At 45.9% G+C, this 25158-nt stretch overlaps 1 protein-coding gene across 8 annotated transcripts in view; it reads left to right on the plus strand.

Annotated features, from left to right (window-relative positions):
- Positions 1-83: 83 nt before the first annotated feature.
- The window catches only part of LOC119033240 (LIM domain-binding protein 3-like), a 41787-nt gene continuing 16712 nt past the window's right edge, over positions 84-25158 (plus strand). For 3 of the 8 annotated variants that reach the window (XM_037123083.1, XM_037123085.1, XM_037123087.1), the window contains exons 1-6: positions 84-928; positions 1233-1309; positions 1683-1880; positions 22896-23047; positions 24137-24212; positions 24934-25106. In XM_037123083.1, the coding sequence (XP_036978978.1) occupies positions 1785-1880; positions 22896-23047; positions 24137-24212; positions 24934-25106 (497 nt within the window). In that variant the 5' untranslated portion in view covers positions 84-928; positions 1233-1309; positions 1683-1784. Of the gene's footprint in view, positions 929-1194; positions 1310-1437; positions 1598-1682; positions 1881-10941; positions 11074-22895; positions 23048-24136; positions 24213-24933; positions 25107-25158 lie in introns of those variants that run through there. The other 5 variants (XM_037123079.1, XM_037123086.1, XM_037123082.1 and 2 more) reach the window with 5 other exon arrangements.

Below are 25158 nucleotides of genomic sequence, written 5' to 3' on the forward strand. Positions count from 1 at the left end.
AGGTGATGAAGAGGATTGACAAGGAGCTGCTGACAAAATCACATAACTGGGCTTTAAAATAATGAGCTGATGGATTATTGATTTTATTGGCTTGATTAAGAAGCATTGATTGATCGATTAACCTCATCATTGTTATTATCGCATTTAAAGGAGCAGTCTGTAGTTGTATTGAAAGATGAGATGTTAATGAGCACAGAAAGATGTTCATTGGCTGAAACAAATGTAATGAACAAACGGACGTGAAGGAGTTTTACTGTTTTATGTGGCGGACCCTGCCACCTGTCTCACAGTGTAGTGGGACCTTACTGTATTACCTCATTAATATGTAAACATCAAACTGTCAGTATGACCTACACAGACTACTCCTTTAAATCGTAATTACAGGCTTGACAGTGAAGCTCGTCAGTCTGTCGGTCGCTTCCGGTTTCACTCCTGCCTCTTTAAATAAAGCCCCGCTAATGAAAATCCACCGTGAACACCTCCTGCTCCTCCTCCTGCTCCTCCTCCTGCACCCCCCACCACCCCCCACCCCGCTCTCTGCCCGGCCGGCCACCGGAGCCGGTTCCCCGGAACACCGTAGGCTGTCCCGGTCGGTGTGTGCACGGAGCTGCAGAGAAGCAGCAGGTGTCCGCCACCTGTCTGTGTGCGCGCGCCTCTGCTGTCTAATCCCTCCTTCATCTTCATCTTCATCAGCAGCAACAGGTTGCTCCGCCCGTCCGGGTCCCAGCTCGGTGCGCCGTGTCCCAGCAGCGAGTCTCCTCGCCAGCCGGTCTCCGTGGTTCGGAGGCCTCGGACGGACTCCTCCGGTGTTGGTAATTTCAGGCTGTGCGCTCGGTTCGGTGCACGGAGCGGCCCTGCTGGAGGGAGCAGTGTGGAGGAAGCAGCGGCAGGTGGGCGGTGACTGTCTGTACATCATTTGAGAGACAAGGTGAGCAGAGTCAGGTATCAGAGCTGTGGTGACGTCATGAACAGGAAGTGAACTCAGATCACGTGTTTAGAATATCTGACTGTAACTTCTCCAATATTTATTGATTATTTGCTCCAGTTGTTCTGTTCATTCTATCATCATTCAGATTCTATTCCTCCTCCTCCTGTGTGTGTGTGTGTGTGTGTGTGTGTGTGTGTGTGTGTGTGTGTGTTTGGATTTGAACCCACGACCTCTCTGTAATATCCAATCTGCTGCTGACCTTTCAGTATCGGAGCTCTTCATTTGTGACCTTTCTGTTTATCAGAAGATAATGACATGGTGGAGGCGGCGCCCCTGATCGGGTGCGAGGGAAACCCTGGGCGTAGCGGTTGCATGGAGGAGGTGGGGATGTGGGGGAGGTGGGGGGAGTCTAGAAGCGTCTGCTGGGTCTATATTAGCTCTGGTGAATCACGGCGAGCCTGGCATACCGGGTGTTCCCTTTCACACCATATAAGTCCACCCCCCTCCTTTTTCCCTCCACCCACCTATCCTGCCTCACCCTGCCTCACCCTGCCTCACCCCCCAACCCCCCACAATGCACCAGTGCTATCTCCGGCTATTCTTAGGCTGTCACATCAGCTCCTGCGAGCAGACGAGACTTCTTCTTTCTCCTCTCTAAACTTCTTTTAGGTTTGTTTCTCGACTCGTTCTTCACTTTCCTGTCAGGTTAGTTTCTTCTTCACCTGTTTCAATTTTTGTCTCTGTGTCCTTTCAGAGGCTTCTCGCAGCCGGCCCTCCTTCCATCCCTCCAGCAGCTGTGTGCTTTAACTTTGGTTTAATTGCCGCCGTCCATTTGGGAAGATCTTGAAGTAGAAGAATGAGCGCCTACACCGTGTCGCTGCCCGGCCCCGGCCCCTGGGGCTTCAGGCTGCAGGGCGGGAAGGACTTCAACATGCCGCTGACCATCTCCAGGGTGAGACAGCTTCAACACTCATGATGTGACTGTGGACGTCAAACTGTTCATTTCATTCACTGTCTCTCAGACTCACATCACATCTCTGACCTCCTGAAGTGTTTTCATACGTTCAGTCAAGTTGTTTCCGTCTCTGGGTCTTTAAGTCTTGGGTCTTTAAGCCTTTAAGCCTGGCCCGGGCCGGGCTGGGCCGGGCCCCTGACTGTTTCTTCCATCCACTGGCACATAAACTGCACCCAGGACGTTAAAAATGATGCAAGTTAATTAAAGTCAGCCTCTGACAGGCTGGACCAGATGGTTTTGATGGTTCTGATGGTTCTGATGGTTTTGATGGTTCTGATGGTTTTGATGGTTCTGATGAGTCTGATAGTTCTGATGGTTCTGATTTGTTCATTTGTTCTAAGAAAATAAAGATTTCATGGACTGAACTGATTGTTTCATTGATCGCAGTCTCATAGATTTGTGTATGATTGATTGATTGATTGACTCATTGATTGAACATGGAGATCAAAGCTGTTGACGACCTTTAACTTACAGAGAAAACATGCAAACTATGGAAAACTGTGGTTTAGTTCTTTAAAGCTGCTCTGGAACATGAAGCCGGTTTATTTTCTGATCAACGACTCTTTCTTTCCTGTACTGATCCGATGGTTCTGATTGTGAATTGCTGTGTGGATGATTCAGAGACATGTGGAGCCTGTCAGGAGGAGGTCTGTGGCCCCAGCAGCCCTCACGGCCCCGCGGGGAAGTGACGGCTGCCAGGACTTGTCAGAGAGGTCGAAAGTAGAGCCGGAGGCCTAAAACTGGATCTGGTGTTGGTTTCACAGCCTCCAGGCTGAGAAAGGTGTGAGACAGAAACTCTGGCTGCTGAAAGGAACCAGGAATTTATTTCTGTTGGACTTCTCAGTAGAACTGTTCTGGAGGTTTTCTGACGCGTTGACTGAGAAGAAGTTTGTTGATGAAGTTTGAATAAAGAGGAGGTTGATGTGGCGCTGCAGAATGACAGGATGTGATGCAGGAGCTTTGTTTTCAGATGTATTAATCACAGTGACATTTTCACTGAGGACGCTGGGAAAATGTCCTCTCTGCTGGTTATAAGCATCTTCAGTTTTAAATGTGTGGGATCAATAGATCCGGATGTTCAGGAGTTGCATCTTTGTGAAGTGAAGTTTGTATGAAAACAGAGTTGCTGCAGGTGTCAGGACGATGTCTCAGCCTCTCTGTCCCAACACGTGGACGTGGGGAGACGTGTTGCTGACGCTGCACTGAGCTCCATCTTCTACCATCTTCATCCTGTCTTCATTTCTGTTATTTGAACTTTGGGACTAAAAAGAAGTGATATTCTGAGATGCAACTTGTGTGACAGAGCCGATCTGTGCCACTCATCAGTCACTGCTGTCCACATCAGCTGTGCAGAGACACATGTAGACACTGAAGCTCATTTATTGAGAGAATATGATTTATTCCTTCAGTCTTTTCTTCATTTGCTCCCATGATGGTTCAGTTTTCAGGATGTACCCACATTGTGTCCTGGATTCTGGCTTAGTTGGTCCATTGAGGGTCGAGGTCGTCCTGCGTCGTCCTCTGACCGGGTCACACTTCACATCACGTTCATTCACATTTTGACTTTGTTTGTCTTGGACTGTTCTGACCCGGTGGGTCCATGTGTATGATGAATCAGAGAAGTTCTGCTGCTTGGATCACTATGGTAACACAAAGCTTGTACTGACTGATGTTTGCTTTGTCACGACCTTTCTATTTATAGTGTGTCTGTGACCTCTGACCTCCAGAGACTTCCTGCAGCTTCACCTGCTTCTCGTCTCTTTGTCATCAGTGATCAATCTCACCGATCCTGTTCCTCAGTGACGGAGGACAGACAATCAATTTGATTCGATTCAACTTTATTTTCATTGTGCAAAGTATAAGTACAGAGACAACGAAACACAGTTAGCATCCAACCAGAAGTGCAAAAAGAAGAAGTGTGTTCAGAATGAATAATGCAGCAGTATATCGACAGATTTACTCTATTTACAGTATATACATAAAGTGTAAGGTACAGTATGTACAGTATATATCAATGACTAGCAGTACTACATATGCACAGTATACAGAGACACAGTATATATAATGTACGTACAGTATATAATGAGCAGAAATATGTTTGAAGGTTTGAGGAGCGTCGATTTTCATTCCTGGTGCAGAACTCCACTGAGAATCTTCATGTTTTAAGTTTTCTTCAGTATGAGAGTGATCCAGTGACGGCTGTCTGTTCAAGTAAGAGTTCAGCTGCTAACAGCTGCTAACAGGAGCTGCTAACAGGAGCTGCTAACAGGAGCTGCTAACAGGAAGTGCTGACAGCTGATTCAGCTGAGATCAAATGAAGACAATTTAATTCAGTTTAAACAAAACTGGCTTTAAAACAAAGAGCGCTCAGTCATCCTGCCTTTAAGTTTAATAAAGTTTTATTTAAAGCTGTGATGATACAGAGGAAATGTTTGTTAATCACATTTTGTTTCATTCATCCAAATCTGCAAAGTAACGAAAGCTTTAAAATCAATGTAATGGAGTAAGAAATGTAGTGGAGTAGAAGAATAAAGTAGCATTAATGGAAATACTCAAGCAAAGTTACTTTAATTAATATACTTTTACACCCTGCCTACTACTGTAACTACAGTTAATGTAACTACAGTTAATGTTACTACAGTTAATGTTACTGCAGTAACTAATACAAGAAGGTGCGCACAGTATTGATCAGATCTTTGACGAGGAGAGAATCGATCAGGATGACAGACCTTCTGTCTTCAGCTGTTTGACATTTGGCTGAACGTCACACTGAAACGACACATCCAGCAGCTGCTCACACACACACACACACACACACACACACACACACACACACACACACACAGAGCAGCTGACGAGGAGCTTCCCCTCCGTCTCTCTGTGGTTAATAGTATTCCATGACATCATCACTTGGCCGTGCTGGGAAACAAACAGCTGTTTACAGTAGAAGACGTTCATCATCCAGCATCATGACGGACAGACTCACAGAGTCCGTGGACGACGTGACCAGTGCTGGATCTGACTGACAGGGCTGTAAACGAATATTCTAAATTTGAATATACGGTATATTCGAATATTTAAAAAAAACGGAGATTAGATTGTTAAAATTAATATTCGAATGTGGAAAAAACACATCAGCGGCTGCTTTGCGAGTCGATGCACGGCATGACAGGTCAGGGACAGGTCACAGGAGTCGCACCTGCACAGCATCACTCACTGCTGAAAGTGAGACACGACAAAAACCAAGGCAGATGCAGATGGCAGAGAGAAAAACATGATGGCAGAAAGTTCAGAGCCCAACTCGGCAGCAGAGAGAGTGGTTTGGACTCTAAGCAAACTAAAAAGCCCCGTTTGGAAATACATTGGATTTTGGTCAGTAGACGGCAAAAATGCGGAGCCTGGAGATGAAGTTGTATGCAAGCAGTGTAAGCCACAGATAGCTAACCATTCCACCACCAGCAACATGAGGGCACAGCTCGAAAATGTGCACACCATTATGTCTGGAACTGCAACTGAACAGCCATGTCTCCACTCATTTTTTTCACCACCTGCCACAAGCTCTTTGTCTGCAGCACACCAAGAGGCTGCACGAAGAAACTTGCTTCGTTTGTATGCATGGACATGAGGCTGATCAGTGTCGTTGGAGGCATGGGCTTCAGAGAGATATTCGAACCTGTGTGTTTTTTTTAGAGCGAATATTCAAATGTGATTTTGGAGCATCCACACACAGACATCACACCACTACTGTGATACTGAAGAAAACTTCCAAACAGGATGTTTCTCAGCAGGTTGTGCAGATGTGAGGAGTGTCTGTGCTAAAACTTATTAATGGTCTCCAGAACTGAGATGATATTTACTCGCTTGACGTGCGGTTGAGCTCAAGTTGTTGAGGGATAAAGCTGGTCTGAGATCAGTTAGTGATGTGTTCTGTCATGCAGACTCTGATTACAGCAGATGAGCTGTATGGAGACATCTGATGTTATATATCAAGTCTATTATTAATTATTATTAACAGTGTGTGTCGTGATAATTCTGATGTGATGTCAGGGCAGCCGGCTCAGACTGATGCGCTTTATTAACAGCTGAATGAGATGAACTGTGTTAATCACTTCCTGCCTCTGGCTGCAGATGTGCTGTGTGTCGTCCTGCATCATCCTGCAGCAGAAGAGACGAGTGCTCGATTGTTGCTGACAGTCAATAAAAACGCTTTATTTAAATCATCCATAAATAATTTGTCCTGTTAAAATCCTGTTAGACGAACACACACACAGAAACCCTGAGCTTTGGTGTAAAATCTGGGCTGCAGGTTCTGATAATCTGACAGCAGCTCTCTGGTGGATTTATTGGCACCTCTGATGGTGTTTATGAATGAGCCTGAGAGTGTGTGGCCGAGCGAGCGGCGGCAGACGCTTCCCATCATGCCTCTGGGCTCGACGGTTCATTGTTTGCTCAGGTTCAAGGGAATCATCAGACAGAATGATGATGATGTCAGGAGAGTTTGAGCAGCAGGCATGTATGTTATTAATTAATGCCATCTGTGAGGTGATGAGCAGGAAGTTCTTCTGTTCGCCCTCCCTGGGACACATCCACAATCTCCTCTCTGGGGTTTCTTTTTCTGGATGGAATTCAGTACAAGATGATCCATAAAATGTCAGAAAATAGTAAAAAATTGTGGATCAGTGCATGTCCACACCTCCCAGGTGTTGGAGAGAATATTGTCACGTTACCAGCTGACTCGTGATGAATGAACTGTTTCATCAGCTGATGAGTGCAGCAGAAAGAAGAAACTCTTATTTCTGATTGAGCTACATTTCTGCACCTTTGCTTCTTTGTTTGATGAATTATCAAATACATAATGAAATAATTCACGTTCCTGAGAGTCGTCAGCTGTCCAGGGACGTAAACGTGATTAAATAAACTTTCACGTTCATCTCAGTGTTCTTTGTGCCTCAGGCAGCTTCTTTCCACTCACATGAAGCAGCCTGCACGTATCTGATGTTGGACGTGTTGACTCTTTGCTATTTTCTGTTATGGACTCATTTATTCTGCTGTGATGCACCAACAGCAGTAAACCGGCTGACCTACATCTGACTGTGGCTCTACTGAAGTTTTACAGTCTGAGTGAAAGTCGAGCTCTAAGTAACTGGACTCTGCTGTAACACATGGTGCTGACTCAGCTTCCACTGAGCTCCTGATCCAACCACCTCCTGTTGCTGCTGCACAGGGAAGCACCGCTGAAGCACACTACCAATACACACTACCACTACACACTACCAGCCACTACACACTACCAACCACCACACACTACCACTACACACTACCAACCACTACACACTACCACTACACACTACCAACCACTACACACTACCACTACACACTACCAGCCACTACACACTACCAACCACTACACACTACCACTACACACTACCAACCACTACACACTACCACTACACACTACCAACCACTACACACTACCACTACACACTACCAGCCACTACACACTACCAATACACACTACCAGCCACTACACACTACCAACCACTACACACTACCTACCACTACCACCACTACACACTACCAGCCACTACACACTACCAATACACACTACCAGCCACTACACACTACCAACCACTACACACTACCACTACACACTACCAACCACTACACACTACCACTACACACTACCAACCACTACACACTACCACTACACACTACCAGCCACTACACACTACCAACCACTACACACTACCACTACACACTACCAACCACTACACACTACCAATACACACTACCACTACACACTACCAGCCACTACACACTACCAACCACTACACACTACCACTACACACTACCAGCCACTACACACTACCAACCACTACACACTACCAATACACACTACCACTACACACTACCAGCCACTACACACTACCAATACACACTACCACTACACACTACCAGCCACTACACACTACCAATACTAACCCTGAGTGAAAGTCGAGCTCTAAGTAACTGGACTCTGCTGTAACACATGGTGCTGACTCAGCTTCCACTGAGCTCCTGATCCAACCACCTCCTGTTGCTGCTGCACAGGGAAGCACCGCTGAAGCACACTACCAATACACACTACCACTACACACTACCAGCCACTACACACTACCAACCACCACACACTACCACTACACACTACCAACCACTACACACTACCACTACACACTACCAACCACTACACACTACCAACCACTACACACTACCACTACACACTACCACTACACACTACCAGCCACTACACACTACCAATACACACTACCACTACACACTACCAGCCACTACACACTACCACTACACACTACTACTACACACTACCACTGCACACTACCAGCCACTACACACTACCAACCACTACACACTACCACTACACACTACCACTACACACTACCAGCCACTACACACTACCAACCACTACCAGCCACTACACACTACCACTACACACTACCACTACACACTACCAGCCACTACACACTACCAACCACTACACACTACCACTACACACTACCAGCCACTACACACTACCACTACACACTACCAGCCACTACACACTACCAATACACACTACCACTACACACTACCAACCACTACACACTACCAATACACACTACCAGCCACTACACACTACCAATACACACTACCAACCACTACACATTACCACTACACACTACCAACCACTACACACTACCAGTACACACTACCACTACACACTACCAATACACACTACCAACCACTACACACTACCAATACACACTACCACTACATACTACCAACCACTACACACTACCAATACACACTATCAGCCACTACACACAACCAACCACTACACACTACCAACCGCTACACACTACCAGCCACTACACACAACCAACCACTACACACTACCAGCCACTACACACTACCAATACACACTAACAACCAATACACACTACCAACCACTACACCCTACCAATACACACTACCAGCCACTACACACTACCACTACACACTACCAACCACTACACACTACCAATACACACTACCAGACACTACACACTACCAATACACACTACCAACCACTACACACTACCAATACACACTACCACTACACACTACCAATACACACTACCAGCCACTACACACTACCAATACACACTACCACTACATACTACCAACCACTACACACTACCACTACACACTACCAACCACTACACACTACCAATACACACTACCAGCCACTACACATTACCAATACACACTACCAACCACTACACACTACCAATACACACTACCAGCCACTACACACTACCAATACACACTACCAACCACTACACACTACCACTACACACTACCAATACACACTACCAACCACTACACACTACCAATACACACTACCACTACACACTACCTACCACTACACACTACCAACCACTACACACTACCACTACACACTACCAACCACTACACACTACCAATACACACTACCAGCCACTACACACAACCAACCACTGCACACTACCAACCGCTACACACTACCAGCCACTACACACTACCAACCGCTACACACTACCAGCCACTACACACTACCAACCGCTACACACTACCAACTGCTACACACTACCAACCACTACACACTACCAACCGCTACACACTACCAACTGCTACACACTACCAACCACTACGCACTACCAATCGCTACACACTGACAAATAACCACTACACACAGATGTGAATGAATATCAGTAAAAAACATAAACGACAGTTGTATCATTACAGCAGCCTCTCTCTCTCTCTCTCTCTCTCTCTCTCTCTCTCTCTCTCACACTCACACTCACACACACACACACACACACACACACACACACACACACACACATGCACACACACAGTACAGTGTGGAGGAAGCTGCAGGGTGGCAGAGAGCTGCCGACAGGCAGGAGGCTGTTTTTAGCTTCTGAAGGTCACTCACACACACAAACACACTCACACACTCACACACACACACACACACACACACACACACACAGGTCTTATCAGTCTTCTGTTACAGATTGTCACTGCTGTCAGTGTGTGTGTGTGTGTGTTTGATGAAGTCCAGTCTCACAGTTTTAACAGTAGAGATGAAAACAGGTTGCAGACAGACGTTTGTTGGATTGTGTGGATCGGGTCTGTGTCAGAACTGTAGAATAAATACATTCAATGTTTTGCTGGCGGTTTCCTGGTGGACGCGTCCCGTGTTCCCTGTCAGACACAAACATGTAAAGACACATCCTCCTCTCCATGAAACTGACCCTGTTGTTCAACATGTCCACATTGAGCAGTATACAGGACTGATGCCATGCAGACATACATTTCAGACACACACACACACACACACAGAGGACATTTCAGACTCTGCAAGATCAGTTTCACATGTTGTTAACTTCAGTGCTTCAGCTCAGCAGAGGCCGAGAGACGGACCTGTACACATCAGCTTATTCATGACATTTGTTGGTCATCTGTCGTCATCTGTCTGTGTATCAGTGGTGAAGGATCAAAAAGGAAACATGTTTATTGTGTAGACTAGATTAATAGTCTTAGTATAAGATTTAAATCATTATCAAATTAAAACAATAAGTCATCTGCCCAATTTGATGCCACCAACACTTTCTTCCAGTGTCTTTCTTTGAATCTCAGCTGCAGTCTTTGTCTCTTGTGCTTGAAACTCTGGATCAGCAGTAGGAAGAAAGTTCTGGTAGTTGAATGATCTGTAACCTGATGAATGAGTCCATGTTGATGAACCACACAAGTGATTGTGTAAAGTGTGTGTGTATGTGGGTCAGTATGAAAGTAGGCCACACTCAGCCAGGACAGACTTCACATTGTTCCAGCTCAGCGAGCTGCTGGAAGACAAACTGTTTAATCCAGAGAAATAATCTGGAACCTGTAAACATGCACCATTCAGACGACTCAGTGCTCAAATGCTCCTTCACAGCTCTGAACGTTAAAGTCTGACTACACGGAGGCGCTGCTGAGATCTGAACCCAGGACTTCCTGTTTACGTGACAGGCGCTTTTACCAGCTAAGCCACAGCGCCTCATCCCTGTTCAGCAGCCACTGTCCAAAGGTTCGTTCATCAAGCTCATGAAGTTACTGACTACTAAAATGCATTTATCATTAACCAATGATTACTTTCAGTATCTGCTGAATATTGTTTCAGTATCAAAAACAAGTTCATGCCCACATCCCAGAGCAAACAAGACAGATAATTGAAAGAATGATTTCACCAGAAACGTGTCCGCTGCGTTACAGCTCTGATCCGGTTTTGCTCCACCGTCTGGTGACCCCCACTGGTTGCGTTTAGAGTCCGGTCCGGCAGTTCTGTCAACAGCTGGTGTCGCAAGACTGTAGAGTTCCCGCGATAATCATATAATCACTGGTGACCGCAGTTATAGGCATGTGTTATAAACACAACAAGAAGTGTTCCTGACCAAATTAGCAGAAGAGCTTGTCTTTGTCTCTGTTTTTAGATTTGTGTGCTGGTGTCAACACAGTGTTTTATTTTGAAAAGTAATCAGATGTTATATTGTTGTTTTGGTGCATGACTTTCTGTCTGCTGAATTGGTACGCCATGCTCTGGCATCCGGCAGAAATAAAAGTCCTGCGAATCTGTACCGGAGGGTTCCTGTGTGTGTGTAATGACCTGTGTAGAGTAACAACCTGTGTGTGAGTGTAACGACCTGTGTGTGTGTAATGACCTGTGTAGAGTGTAACAACCTGTGTGTGTGTAACGACCTGTGTGTGTGTGTAACAACCTGTGTAGAGTAACAACCTGTGTGTGTGTGTGTGTGTGTGTGTGTGTGTGTGTGTAACGATCTGTGTAGAGTAACAACCTGTGTGTGTGTGTGTGTGTGTGTGTGTGTGTGTGTAACGACCTGTGTGTGTGTGTGTGTGTGTGTGTGTGTGTAATGACCTGTGTGTGTGGAACGACCTTTGTAGAGTAACAACCTCTGTGTGTGTGTGTGTGTGTAACGACCTGTGTGTGTGTAACGACCTGTGTGTGTGTGTGTAACGACCTGTGTGGAGTAACGACCTGTGTGTGTGTGTGTGTGTGTGTGTGTGTGTAGAGTAATGACCTATGTGTGTGTGTGTGTGTGTGTGTATGTGTGTGTGTGTGTGTGTGTGTAGAGTAACGACCTATGTGTGTGTCTAAAGATGACGCTCTCCCAGAGCTGAACATTGTGCTCAGTTTTGCTGCCCTCCTCTGGTCTGAAGGAGGAAGAGCAGCTGTTTGTATTCACTCATGTCTTCTTCTTCAGAACCACATTGGAACACGTTACCATTAAAAGACTGCAGCGAGGCCGGGCTCAGGCCAACTGGAACTGGACCAGAGTGTAAACTGGGCCCAGCTCCCTGCAGTCTGTCACTGTCAGAGTCCACTAACAGCTTGTCTCCAGGGACGACGTCTCACTCTGTCATTAACCCACTGAGTGGAAATGTCAGCCAGACCAGTCAGAGCGTGAAAACAAGTGTGAGAGGAGAGAGTGTGCGTGTGTGTGTGTGTTTGTATGTGAGTGTGTGTGTGTCTGTGCGTGAGTGTGTGTGTGTGTGTGTCCTCCACCTCCTGCTCCTCTCCAGCCTCCATCTTTAGATCCATGTTCCCCTTCGTCCATGTCCTCTACATCCTGCTACACCTTAACAGGCTCCGTCTCCATCTTTGCTTCTTCACCTCACCTGTCTTCATGCTTTAGGGTCAAAGGTCACAGCGCTCAGGCTGCAGCTGAGGTGGACAGAAATAGAGACGCAGCGGGCTGAGCCGAGAGCGGCAGGAGGGATTTTTGGGAGTAATCAGAGTAAATGGATGTGACTCAGCGAGGTCAGCTGTGTGTGGACAGCTGTCCAGGGTTTAACACTCAGGCATTGTGATGGAGGCGCCACAGAGGCCTCTGGGTTATGGACTGGCCCTGCGAGCAAAGGTTCGGGAGGTCGACCCATTCACATTCAGCAGTTGTCTGTCATGCTGATGTAACGTCTGAATCTACTTAACAAGATGAAATCTGTCCCTCAGCTTGATCCGATGCAGATCACTCTAATGAAACTACTCAGGTGTCAGCAGAGTCCACACAGGCCTTATGGAGATATGATGGATTGTCAACAGAGAGACAGACAGAAAGACAGACAGAGGGAGATTCCATGGGAAGAAGTTGCATCAAAAATGAGTTCCTGAATAATTCTCAAACTTGGCCCCAAAAAGTGGGACATTTTACAAAAGAACCTTCAAATATTCTTTAGAAAGGACTCTAAAGAAAAAGTAGCAAAATTAATTATCAAAACAGAGGAAAAAATATAATCTTTGGATATATATTTTAAATCAAAACAACCAGCTAACCATCAACTAGCTAGCTGTCAACTGTATAGCTTGATGTCATCTGCTAACTCGGATACTACCTGCCACTGTTACCAACATTTACAAGGAGAAACTGCACCAAAGACGATAACAGAAGAGGTATCCTATGAAGACAAGATGAAGAACAAACAAACAAACCAAAAATATTGTGTTTAAAGGCTAGAAAAGCCAAGAAAATAAACAGTTAGCCTAGCCCCTGTGGAGTAAACAAGTGGTCACCAAGGAAACCTGTCAGAAGGCAGTTAACAGGACAGAAAGCAGGGAGGTTGGATACCCTGCTAAATGTAAGAGTGCAGCAGCTTGGGAGAAACACAAGGACAAGACACTACGGGAAAATCCAGAGGTCCTTTTCATTGACTACACCCAACACAAAGAAGGAAGGAAGAAGAACAACCTCATATTCTTCTCTGACTCTGTCTACATCTGGAAAGATTCTTTGTGCAACAATTATGCACACGTATCCAGTGAAGGCATCGGCTCAGGAGGCAGATTAAAGATCTGTAAAGATGAACAGCTCGACAAGGATGACCCTCTGCTCACCGTCACTTACTACATCAAAGGAAAGTTCATGGTCCAGGGGAATGAAGCCAACTTCAGCTCAAGAGAGACAACAAAGCCTTGGCATCTGACCTCGGAGGAAGTGTAGAAGCACTAAAACAGGAGAACAGTGTGCTCCGTGCTCAGTTAGCCAAAGTGAAGGAGGATGCTGAGAATAGAGAAAGGAGCTTCAGCAGGAAAGTCCAACACCTGACAGACCAACTCTCAGCAGTCCTCACGATGACAACCACAGAGACACAGACTCTCCCTGCCAGTGTCCCAAATCACTGCCTTGTCTCTGTCCCATCATCTCTGCTCTGCACTAACCCCAACAACATCCTGGCAACTCCTGATACACCCACATAGCCAGCCACCAACAGCCAGCTCTGCCCATCCCAGCTGCCCTCCACTCAGCCAGAAGAACAAGCTCCACAAGTGGTCCTGCTGGCTGACTCTTTTTCCTGGTAAGAAAGTGCTGTTGAAACGCTAAAGCGCCACAGGCCAGGCAATGAAGCTGTTAAAAAAGGAGACCCTCTGGAGCCTTAATACCTGGTGATCCACACAGGAACAAATGACCTGCACAGCCTCTGAAAAGACACTGCTGAGGCAGTGAGGAAGATGGCTGAGCAGGCCAGTAAGGAATTCCCTGACACCCGCATTGTGATCTCCACCCTGCTACCGACTGCTACAGACACTCCTCCTCATGTCATCCATGACATCAATATGGAAATCAGAAGAGGATGTGCCACCTTACCCAACATCTACCTGGCCCTCTACCCAACCACTGGCACCAGGGACCTCTATGATGGACTCCATCTTCACAAAGAGAAGGTGAAGATTTTTGCAAAGACCCTCAAAGACACGGCCTTAGGACACAGTCCTTCCACCTTCTCTTCTACAAGAAGCTTCAGAGACCATCCAAGACCTCCTCTATTCCATCACCATCCCAGGATCATCCCCCCTGCTGTGAGGAGACACAGCAGCTCAGCCTGGACCTCTTCTCCCCACACGCCCACCACCTCACCACTGTGAAACACAACCAAAGGAGGCTACTGTCCAGCTAAGAAACATATTCAAAACACTTTCCCATGTCAGTAATAGAGCAACATGGAAATATATTATTACCATATTGACCTGAATATAGGATGACCCTGATTATAAGACAACCTCTCTTTTCAGGACTAATCTTCAGAAAAAAGACTCTAATAACCAAATTTGACTTTGTTTAAAGAAATTCTTTATTGAAATTCTGAGAAAATCATTGAAATAATAAGTACACACTGCTTTCATTTTTGACTACAAATGCAATCACTAAGATCATGATGTTTTCTCTTACTGTTAGTGTTTTTCAGATGGTCTTTTTGGACCTGCCATCTTCAGACGTTACACTCTGTAACTCCATATTTCTTGGCTGGCTGACAGGTGTTTGACACCTCTGCTGCACTGACCACCGTTATCTTAATATAAATATCTATCTATCTATAAAATTAGCATCATAGCGTCGCCTCAGATGTCTGTTAACTCGCCCCACTTCTTATCCACTTTGCTCTGTACAATCACCACGCCTCTCCATTTTTCGTGTCCTGTCACTTCTCCGTTGTGATTGACAGATAACCCCAGCCACAGTGTCAGTGATGACTCTACAATAAGCTGGCGCCCTCTGCTGTTGCGGTCATGTAGCGACTCCAGACAACTATCAGCATGTGTCAATGGTTAGACCCTGGTTATAAGATGACCCCACGTTTTCACATTATTTTCATTAAAAAAAACCTCGTCCTATATTCGGGTCTATATGGTAGTTAGAAATAGTACTAATAGCAATAGTAATATTCGGTACAATGATAATATTAGTAAAAACAGTACATACCTCAATGGATTTAATGAAATCATTATTTAGTACTATAAATGTATAGATAGTTGTAGGTGTTTTAATATTTGTTTCACTAAGGTTCATTTTGATTGTGTTCTTATGCGTTAATTTCATATAAGCTGTTGGAGTTGACACGTCTCTGCAGCATTGCATGGCAGTTGGGGACAGTGCCTCTGAACTAGCAGACCAGGGTGGTGGTCCCCCTATTCAAAAAGCGGGACCTGAGGGTGTGTTCCAACTATTGGGGGATCACACTCCTTAGCCTCCCTAGGAAAGTCTATTCCAGCGTACTGGAGAGGAAAATTCGGCCGATAGTCGAACCTTGGATTCAGTAGGAATAATGCGGCTTTCGTTTTGAGGACATTCAAAACACATATAGACTGGCATTCGACCATGTTCCTCATGGCATTCTGTGGGAGGTGCTCCGGGAGCACGGGGTCGGAGGCCCTCTGTCAAGGGCTGTACGGTCCCTGTATGACCGGAGCAGGAGTCTGGTTCGCATTGCCAGCAGTGAGTCAGACCTGTTTCCGGTGCATGTTGGACTCCGGCAGGGCTGCCCTTTGTCACCAGTTCTGTTCATTATTTTTATGGACAGAATTTCTAGGCGCAGCCACGGGCCAGAGGGGGTCTGGTTTGGGAGCCACAGGATTTCATCTCTGCTTTTTGCAGATGATGTGGTCTTGTTGGCTCCTTTGAGCCAGGACCTCCAACATGTCCTGGGGCGGTTTGCAGCCAAGTGTGAAGTGGTTGGGATGAGAATCAGCACCTCCAAGTCCGAGGCCATGGTTCTCGACCGGAAAAAGGTGGTTTGTCCCCTCCGGGTTGGGGGAGAGTTACTGCCTCAAGTGGAGGAGTTTAAGTATCTTGGGGTCTTGTTCACAAGTGAGGGAAGGATGGAGCGTGAGATTGACAGGCGGATCTGTGCAGTGGCCGCAGTAATGCAGTCGTTGTATCGGTCTGTTGTGGTGGAGAGAGAACTGAGTCGAAAGGTGAAGCTCTCGATTTACCGGTCAATCTACGTTCCTACCCTCACCTATGCTCATGAACTTTGGGTCATGACCGAAAGAATAAGATCCCGGATACAAGCGGCCCAAATGAGTTTACTCCTCAGGATGGCGGGGCGCTCCCTTAGAGATAGGGTGAGGAGCTCGGTCACCCGGGAGGAGCTCGGAGTAGAGCCGCTGCTCCTCCACATCGAGAGGAGCCAGCTGAGGTGGCTCAGGCATCTGTTTCGGATGCCCCCTGGACGCCTCCCTCGGGAGGTTTTCCTGGCATGTCCCGCCGGGAGGAGACCCCGAGGAAGACCCAGGACACACTGGAGTGACTATGTCACCCAGCTGGCCTGGGAACGCCTTGGGATCCTCCCAGAAGAGCTGGAGGAAGCGTCCGGGGAGAGGGAAGTCTGGGCGTCCCTGCTCAGGCAGCTGCCCCGACAACCCAGCCCCGGATAAGCAGACGAAAATGGATGGATAGATGGATGGATGGATGGATGGATGGATGGATGGATGGAGTATTCAGGGTCTCCACTCCTCAACCTTTGAGCTGAAGAGCAGAAATCCTTAATTCATGAAATCTATCAAAGACATTGATATAAATGTATTGACAGAAACACGGTGTCAAAATGATTTGCTCACTCACTGTCCTCCAGGATATAACGAAGTCATGATGCCTTCTGTGAAATTAAAATACATTAGCAAGGGCAGATCATCGGGGGGATCTTGGTGTGGTATAAAGGAGATCTTTGCCATCAGATCTCACCAGTGAAACAGGGTAAATCACACATTTGAAATTAGATCAAACCCTGGGCATAGCTGAAAGGGATCTAGATCTCTGTGCAATTTATACCCCCCCAGTAGATTCTCCTTATTTTGAAGAAGACATCTTTGACACACTCCATTCAGAAATTGCCAACTTCCAGGCCCAGGGACACGTGCTTCTAACTGGAGATCTGAATGGACGAACAGGAATTGAACCTGATGTCATGGACCCACAGGGCAACAACCATGTATTTGGTCAGGGCCCCCTGTTTACTACACCAACCATCACCTGTCGGAACAACCTTGACCGTAGTAGTGTCAGCAGCTGTCTGGGTAAATTATTCTACAGTATTCTCAATAAAAGAATACTAGATTTCCTTGAGGAACACTCCATCCTGATTAAAAGTCAAACAGGCTTCCTCCCAAAACACCAGTGCTCCAAGTATGTAGCTGTGGCTGGTCCAAGATAACATCCATCAGAGGCCTAAGAATGCATCAAGGGCAGATGAAGTGCTTGAAGAAAGTGAGGTCGGGACTTTGCATTGACCATTATCTTCTCAGAGAATGGTCAAGTCAGGCGAGTGAAGCTCAGCGGCAAGACTTAACCCACAGTCCACCGAGCATCAGCACCCCAGTGGCTGAAAATAATTCAAGCACAACATCAGAGAACTTGGGACCAAGTCACTTGCAACCTGCTTTGAAGAACATTCAAGGCCACAGACCTTAAGTAAAGTGGCCAAAGTCCAGCAGCAAGAAAGAGTGGGCAACAATTAACGCAGACCTGATCAAGATCCTTGATGGAATTAGAGAAACAGCGGAGAAGAAACAGGAGAAAATGGGCGATATGATCTACTTCCTATGGAGCAGAAAGTTTCGGGACAAAAAAGACAGGAAAGAAGGATAGGACACCAACAACCCCTCCCAAATCCAGAAGGCAGCAAGAAATCCAGCGCCTTGTCAAAGAGAGAAGGGAGCTGAGGAAACAATGGAAGAGAGCCTCAGTGGAGGAAAGAGTGGGCATCGACTTCCTGCAAACAGACCTGAAGGGATGCCTGGGAAGACTGCGGAGAGCTGAAAATTTCAGGACTTGACGCAAAGGAAGGAAAGGGCGAGAACATCATTCTGCAAGGATCCCTTCAGATTTGTGAAAGGACTCTTCACAAAGGAGAAGACCGGGTCACTGAAGGTGACAAAGAGGGAGTTAGAGGGCCACCTGAAAACAACCCACACAGACAGCCAAAGATTTGAACAGAGGGAGATACCACCAGACATGCCACCTATTCCTCAACCAGGTTACCAACTGTTCTACAGTCCACCAAGGTGGAGTGAGGTCGAGGAAGCAGTGAAGAAGGCAAGAGCAGCTTCAGCTCTAGGACCAAATGGAGTTTCATTCCAGCTGTATAAAAGCTTCTCATACATCTTACATCTAACGTGCGTGGCGAAGAGCAGGAGGAGTGGTTATCCTCAAGGAGAAGGATGCCTCAAACATCAATCAGTTCTGCCAGATCAACCTGTTGAATGTGGAAGGAAAGGTCTTCTTTAGCATTGTTGCTAAAAGGATGACAACATACCTGAAGCAAAACAACTTGATTGACACGGCTGTGCAGAAAGCCGGCATACCTGGTTTCTCAGGATGCTTGGAGCATACAAGCATGATATGGCACCAAATCCAATCCGCCAAAAGGGAAGGAAGAGACCTGCACGTCTTATTCCTGGACCTAACCAATGCTTTTGGATCCGTCCCCCATTCTCTCATCTGGACAGCCTTCAACTTCTTCCACATCCCAAATACCATCACAAACCTGGTGAGAAACTACTTCCAAGATCTGCAATTCTGTATCCAACCAACAAAATACACAACATCATGGCAATATTTGGAAGTGGGAATAATGGCTGAATGTACCATCTCTCCTCTAGCCTTCGCTATGGCAATGGAAGTGATTATTTGAGCTTACAAGTGGGTTGTGGGAGGAGAACGTCTGCAATCCGGACATCGGCTACCTCCTATTCGTGCCTTCATGGATGACATGACCACCTCGACCTCAACAGTTGCATGCACCAAACATCTACTGGGAAAGCTTCAGGCCAACATTGCATGGGCACCCATGAAGTTCAAACCCAGTAAATCCAGGAGCATATCCATCGTGAAAGGAAAGCTGGTGGACCAGAGGTTCCACATAAAGGATACACCCATTCCTTTGGTGTCAGAGCTGCCAGTCAAGAGCCTAGGGCGCTGTGGCCCCTAATGGTCTACGAGATCCCCATGACCAAAATCGAGAAGTTGGAGAGGACAGTCAGCTCATACATCAAGAAGTGGCTTGGCCTCCCGTGTTGCCTTAGCAACATCGGCTTGTATGGACACGGTGCCCTGGAATTGCCTGTCTCTAGCCTCACAGAGGAGTTTAAATGCACCAAACTGAGGCTAAACATGACCCTGACCGAGTCGCAAGATGACACAATCAGAGTGGCTGCTCCCAGACTGGCAACTGGGAGGAAGTGGATCCCATCTGAGGCTGTACAGCAAGGAAAATCTGCTCTCAGGCATGGAGACATTGTAGGACAGGTGCAGCATGGAAGGGGTGGGTTTGGATTTGGGACAAGTCGGCCCACATGCCACAAGGCAACATCAACCCAGAGGAGGAAGCTGGTGGTTGCTCAGGTGCGGCAACAAGAGGAGGCAGACAGATGCGCAAAGCCATTCTTGCAGTCCAAACAGGGCCGGTGGACCAGCTGGGAAAACCTGGAATATTGTAAGCTCAAATGGAGGGATCTTTGGGAAATGGAAGGAAGCCAAGTCAGCTTTATCATCAGAGCCACCTATGATGTTCTTCCCACACCCACAATCCTAAACCAATGGTTTGGAGAAGCTCCTTCTTGTCCGCTGTGTCAAACATCTGCAACACTGAGACACATCCTCACTGGCTGCAAAGCCAGTTTGTCTCAAGGCTGCTATACTTGGAGACACAACCAGGTCCTATGACAACTGGCGATTACCCTGGAAGGCAGGAGAACTACCAACAATGCCCTCCCTCCCCCAATGCCTAGGCACACAAACACCACCCCATTTGTAAGAGCAGGACAACTCCCAGCAAAGCCATCCGCAAGAGTGGAAACAACCCTCCTAGACACTGCCTGGGACTGGAGAATGCATGTTGACTCACCTTTCCGTCTAAGATCATTACAACTAACCTCAGGCCGGACCTGGTATTGTGGTCAACCTCTCAGACATTGTTTTTCATTGTGAAATTAACTGTACCTTGGGAAGCTGCAGTTGGTGAAGCATATGAACGCAAGTGACTGAACTACTCCGACATAGCAACCGAGGCAGAACAACGTGGCTGGCGTGCCCAGGTGCTTCCGGTTGAGGTTGGGTGTAGAGGATTTGTTGTCACGTCCACAACCAAGCTGCTTAAGGGAATGGGAGTGTGAGGACAGGCCTTCCGACAAATCACTGTCAGATGCTGCTGAACGAAGCAGCAACTGGCTATGGATCAAAAGAAAGGACCCCAACTGGGCTGCAAAAATGACCAACGAGGGGTAAAAGCAGAGGGGTGCACATCTGGGATGCCAAGTGTGCCCTGTGGAGGTGTCGTGGGCCTTTCAACGAAACACCAATGAAGGAGGGTGCCCACCTGAAGACCCCTATGAAGTGTTTACCCCTTTACCCCCACCTCTACACCAAGTACTGATTATCTAAGGGATTGTACTATCTAGTTCTATAAGCTCAACCCAGAGAAGAGGTGTACACCAGGGTCCGACTCTGTTTATACCTACCTTGGTATAACCATCACAGCATCAGAGAGTTTCAACATGGCAGTGATGCACTGAAAGAAAAAGCTTGAAGAGCCCTACATGCAATTAAGAGAAACTTTTATAATTTCCAAATTCCAGTCAAACTCTGTCTTAAAATATTTGATCCATCATCCAGCCCATTGTGTTGTACGGTAGTGAAGTCTGGGCTCCACTCAGTCATCAGAACTTTACCTGCTGGGGCAAACATCCAAAAGAATCTTTACATGCAGAATTCTGCAGATTCATTTTACGCATACATAAAAACACACCAACAAATGCATGTAGAGCAGAATTAGGCAGATACCCACTGATAATTAACATTTACAAGAGAACGCTCAACTTTTAACCACCTGAAGTCCAGCAGAGACACTCAGAGCTGAGCCCAGAACAGAGTCCACTGTGTCAGCTGGTTCTGAGGCTAACTGCCCTCTCAGACAGTCTGACCAGCCTCACAACAACTCTGCTCTCCAAACACCAATCACAGTCAAGATAATTACAACACAATGTAAAGAAACCTATCTGGAACATCGGAAAGAAGGAACTAAAAGCCAAAGTACATTAGAATGTTATCTGGCCCCAAAAACAGAGATTATGAACCAGCAGAATATCTCTCTACTGTCAGAGACAGAAAGCAGAGACAGAATCTGACCCGGGTCAGGCTCAGACAGATCCTGACCCGGTTCAGGCTCAGTGACCACAAACTGACAATCCAAACAGGAAGACACAAAAAATCATGGCAACCCCCCAAAAAAACAGAACATGTGGTCACTGTTTGACAGGTGAGGTCGAGACAGAGATGCACTTTCTCCTACAATGTGAAAAATTAAATGGAACAAGAAACAGTTATTTTGAAAAAATTCAGCTCTATAATCCCAGATTTCAAAGAGCTGAATGACCAATAGAAATTAAAAATACTCCTGGGAGAAGGAGACAGGGCAAATCTGCTGCCCAATATCAACATGCCACAACCTTAGACACACACACACACACACACACACACAGAGTGTGAGAGAGACAGAATGTGAGACATGTCACAGGTAGAGAGAGATGAGATGCAGTTTGTCGGTCTGGTGATAGTGTGTCGTGTTGCTGTTCTTTCATTTTAAAGACATTTTGATGCTTCAGTTCATTTTGCCTGCAGAGTTTTTAGACTTCAGTCTCTCATGTTGTGTTTGTGTGTCTGTGTGTGTCTGTGTGTGAGGGTCACATCCTCTCTCTGGTCACCAACCTGAGGTGGATTTTCAGATTAATGGCACTTAAGCGTGCAGCCATATTAATCATTAACTTACTGATAAATTCTTTTCTCATTTCACTGATTGTTTCATGGAACCGTGTGAACCTCTTTATCCAGCTTTTCATGATTACATGACTGCAGGATGCAGGCAGATCTGTGCACTGACCTGTGGACAGATTTATCTCTCACCTACATTCAGGATGTTGACGTGAAAACACAACTTGATTTTTTCTGTCTGTTCAGAAGAAAAGTGTTTTTTTCTTCAGATTTGTCTGAGGAACCGAAATGTTCAGAATTTGATGAGTGTGTCGATCACATGTCAGATTAAAGACAATGTCTCTGTGTTGGACAGATCACTCCGGGCAGCAAGGCGGCGCAGGGTAACCTGGTCCAGGGTGACATCATCGTGGCCATCGATGGCGTCAGCACGGAGGGGATGACTCACCTGGAGGCTCAGAACAAGATCAAGATGGCTAACTACAACCTGGCGCTCACCATGAGCAAGTTAGTAGAAACTCAAGAGCAGCAGGAGTTTTTCCTCTCTGTCAAGGAGACATGTTGGATATCTTTTACTGATGTAGACCTGAATGAGCCTCAGCTAACAGCAGTGTGTGTGTGTGTGTGTGTGTGTGTGTGTGTCTGTGTGTGTGTGTGTGTGTTTGTTTGTGTTTATGAAGCTGCTGGTGTCACGATGTGTTCAGGTGCTGGTAAAAACAGAATAAAGACAAAATCAGAGACAAACTATTAAACTATTGTGATTTAATGACTGTTGCAGTGGCTGTTTTTTCCAAAAATCAACTTAATTAAAACTTATCAAAACTTATCAATATCAATATCAAAAGCACCATGGGGGTGAATTGTATGCAGGCAAGTGAGAATGTCTAGTCAAAGCTCTTATTTTCTTCTTGATGATTTATCATTCCCCAAAACAAGCAAGCAAAGCAAGCAAAACAATAAAACAAATCCTGTTTCTTGCATGCCTCTCTTGAAAAAAAACATGTGCCCACCCAGGTGCATTCTGGTCCTCCACCTGCATTCATCCTTATATAATCTCCAGTGCCCAGTGCTGCCCAATTTGCAAAGAAACAAAAACCTAAATTAGTGAAACAAAACAATAATATTTACCTCAGATTACTAATAATAGAAAATAATATCACAAATTGAATCAAAAATAAAACTATACAAATCAAACATTATCAGTAATAAAACAAACAACCCAATAGCTCCAACACCTGTTGAAATATTTGAATTTTTTATTTTTTTTTTTTATTTTACACACTTTTAATGTTGAACATGAAATCAGTGCTGACCCAGCTGACACGTCAGGAAACGGACCAGAATGTCTTCAGCTGGTTGGAAACAGGAGATGACTTCCTGTAAAATGTCCTGCACCTCAAAAAACGTGATACACACAAGTTCATTTTTCCTTTCACATGTGGATCAGATCATGTCAGGTCAATGATGAGATTAAGAAATGAAAAAACATAACAAAGCCAACAAAAATGATAAAAATAAAATACATCAAAGAAGAATTATCTAATGATAATGTTGCGCCTGACATCAGAAGTATTGATCACGTTTGTCTCACTGCAGGTCGAAGCGTCCCATTCCGATGATGACACCACGAATCGACGCCTCCGCTCTTCCCTCACTGATCCCCCACCAACAGGTAACTTACCCATGATGCATCTCTGCTGCCTGCTGCAATCAAAGCCACACTGGAGACTGAGATGACACACACACACACACACACACACACACACAGTGTAGATGTCTGGCACCTCTTGGTGGTCACAGGAAGAACAACATGAACTGAATCCACAATGTCCCAAATCATTAAATACTGTTGAGTGAAAATGATCAATATCTTTAATCCTTGAAGAGTAAAAAATATTTTTACTGTCACAAACATAAAACTTGTTGTGTGCAGCAAGTGTTACAGAAGTACGGAAGCCCTGAGAGTCAAATTAGAGCGGGGGAACGGTTTGTTACTATTTGTTTTCCTTTGTGGAACAGCTGGAAAAAAGTTTTGTCAGTAAATTTTTTGTTTCACGAATGGAGAAAATATTAATAAAAATAACTAGATAAAGACATGTAATTAGATAATGTAAATGACTGTATAATACTTACTTACTTTTTCCTCTCGGGGCTTCGACACACGACAGATGTGATGAGCAGAAACTGATGAGCACAATTAAAACGTTTTAATCAAGAAATAAAATGATGTTTTACATTCAGGCTAATTTTTTTAAAGATATGTTGATAAGACAATTTTACAACATTGACAGCAGAACTTGTCTGTGAAACATATTGATCACACATTGATAGTTGTTACCCAACACTCTCCTCCCCTCGACTCCCCCTGACTCCCCCTCCTGCTCCACCTGAAGCCTCAGTCGGTGCAGGTCAACGGCCGACTGTCGGCCTGCAGCGCCTCCTCCGGGCCTGCAGAGGCGGCGGCGGTCAGCCCGAATCAGAGGAAGCAGTATAACTCTCCGATCGGCCTGTACTCAGAGGACACTCTGAGGGAGATGGCAACCATTCAGGCGGGTCGGCCTGCGGGGTACGTAGAGACGAGGAGGCCGGACGAGACGATTAATGATAAAGTGGAGGAA

This window comes from Acanthopagrus latus, chromosome 15 (assembly GCF_904848185.1).
Source record: "Acanthopagrus latus isolate v.2019 chromosome 15, fAcaLat1.1, whole genome shotgun sequence".
Lineage (NCBI taxonomy): Eukaryota > Metazoa > Chordata > Actinopteri > Spariformes > Sparidae > Acanthopagrus > Acanthopagrus latus.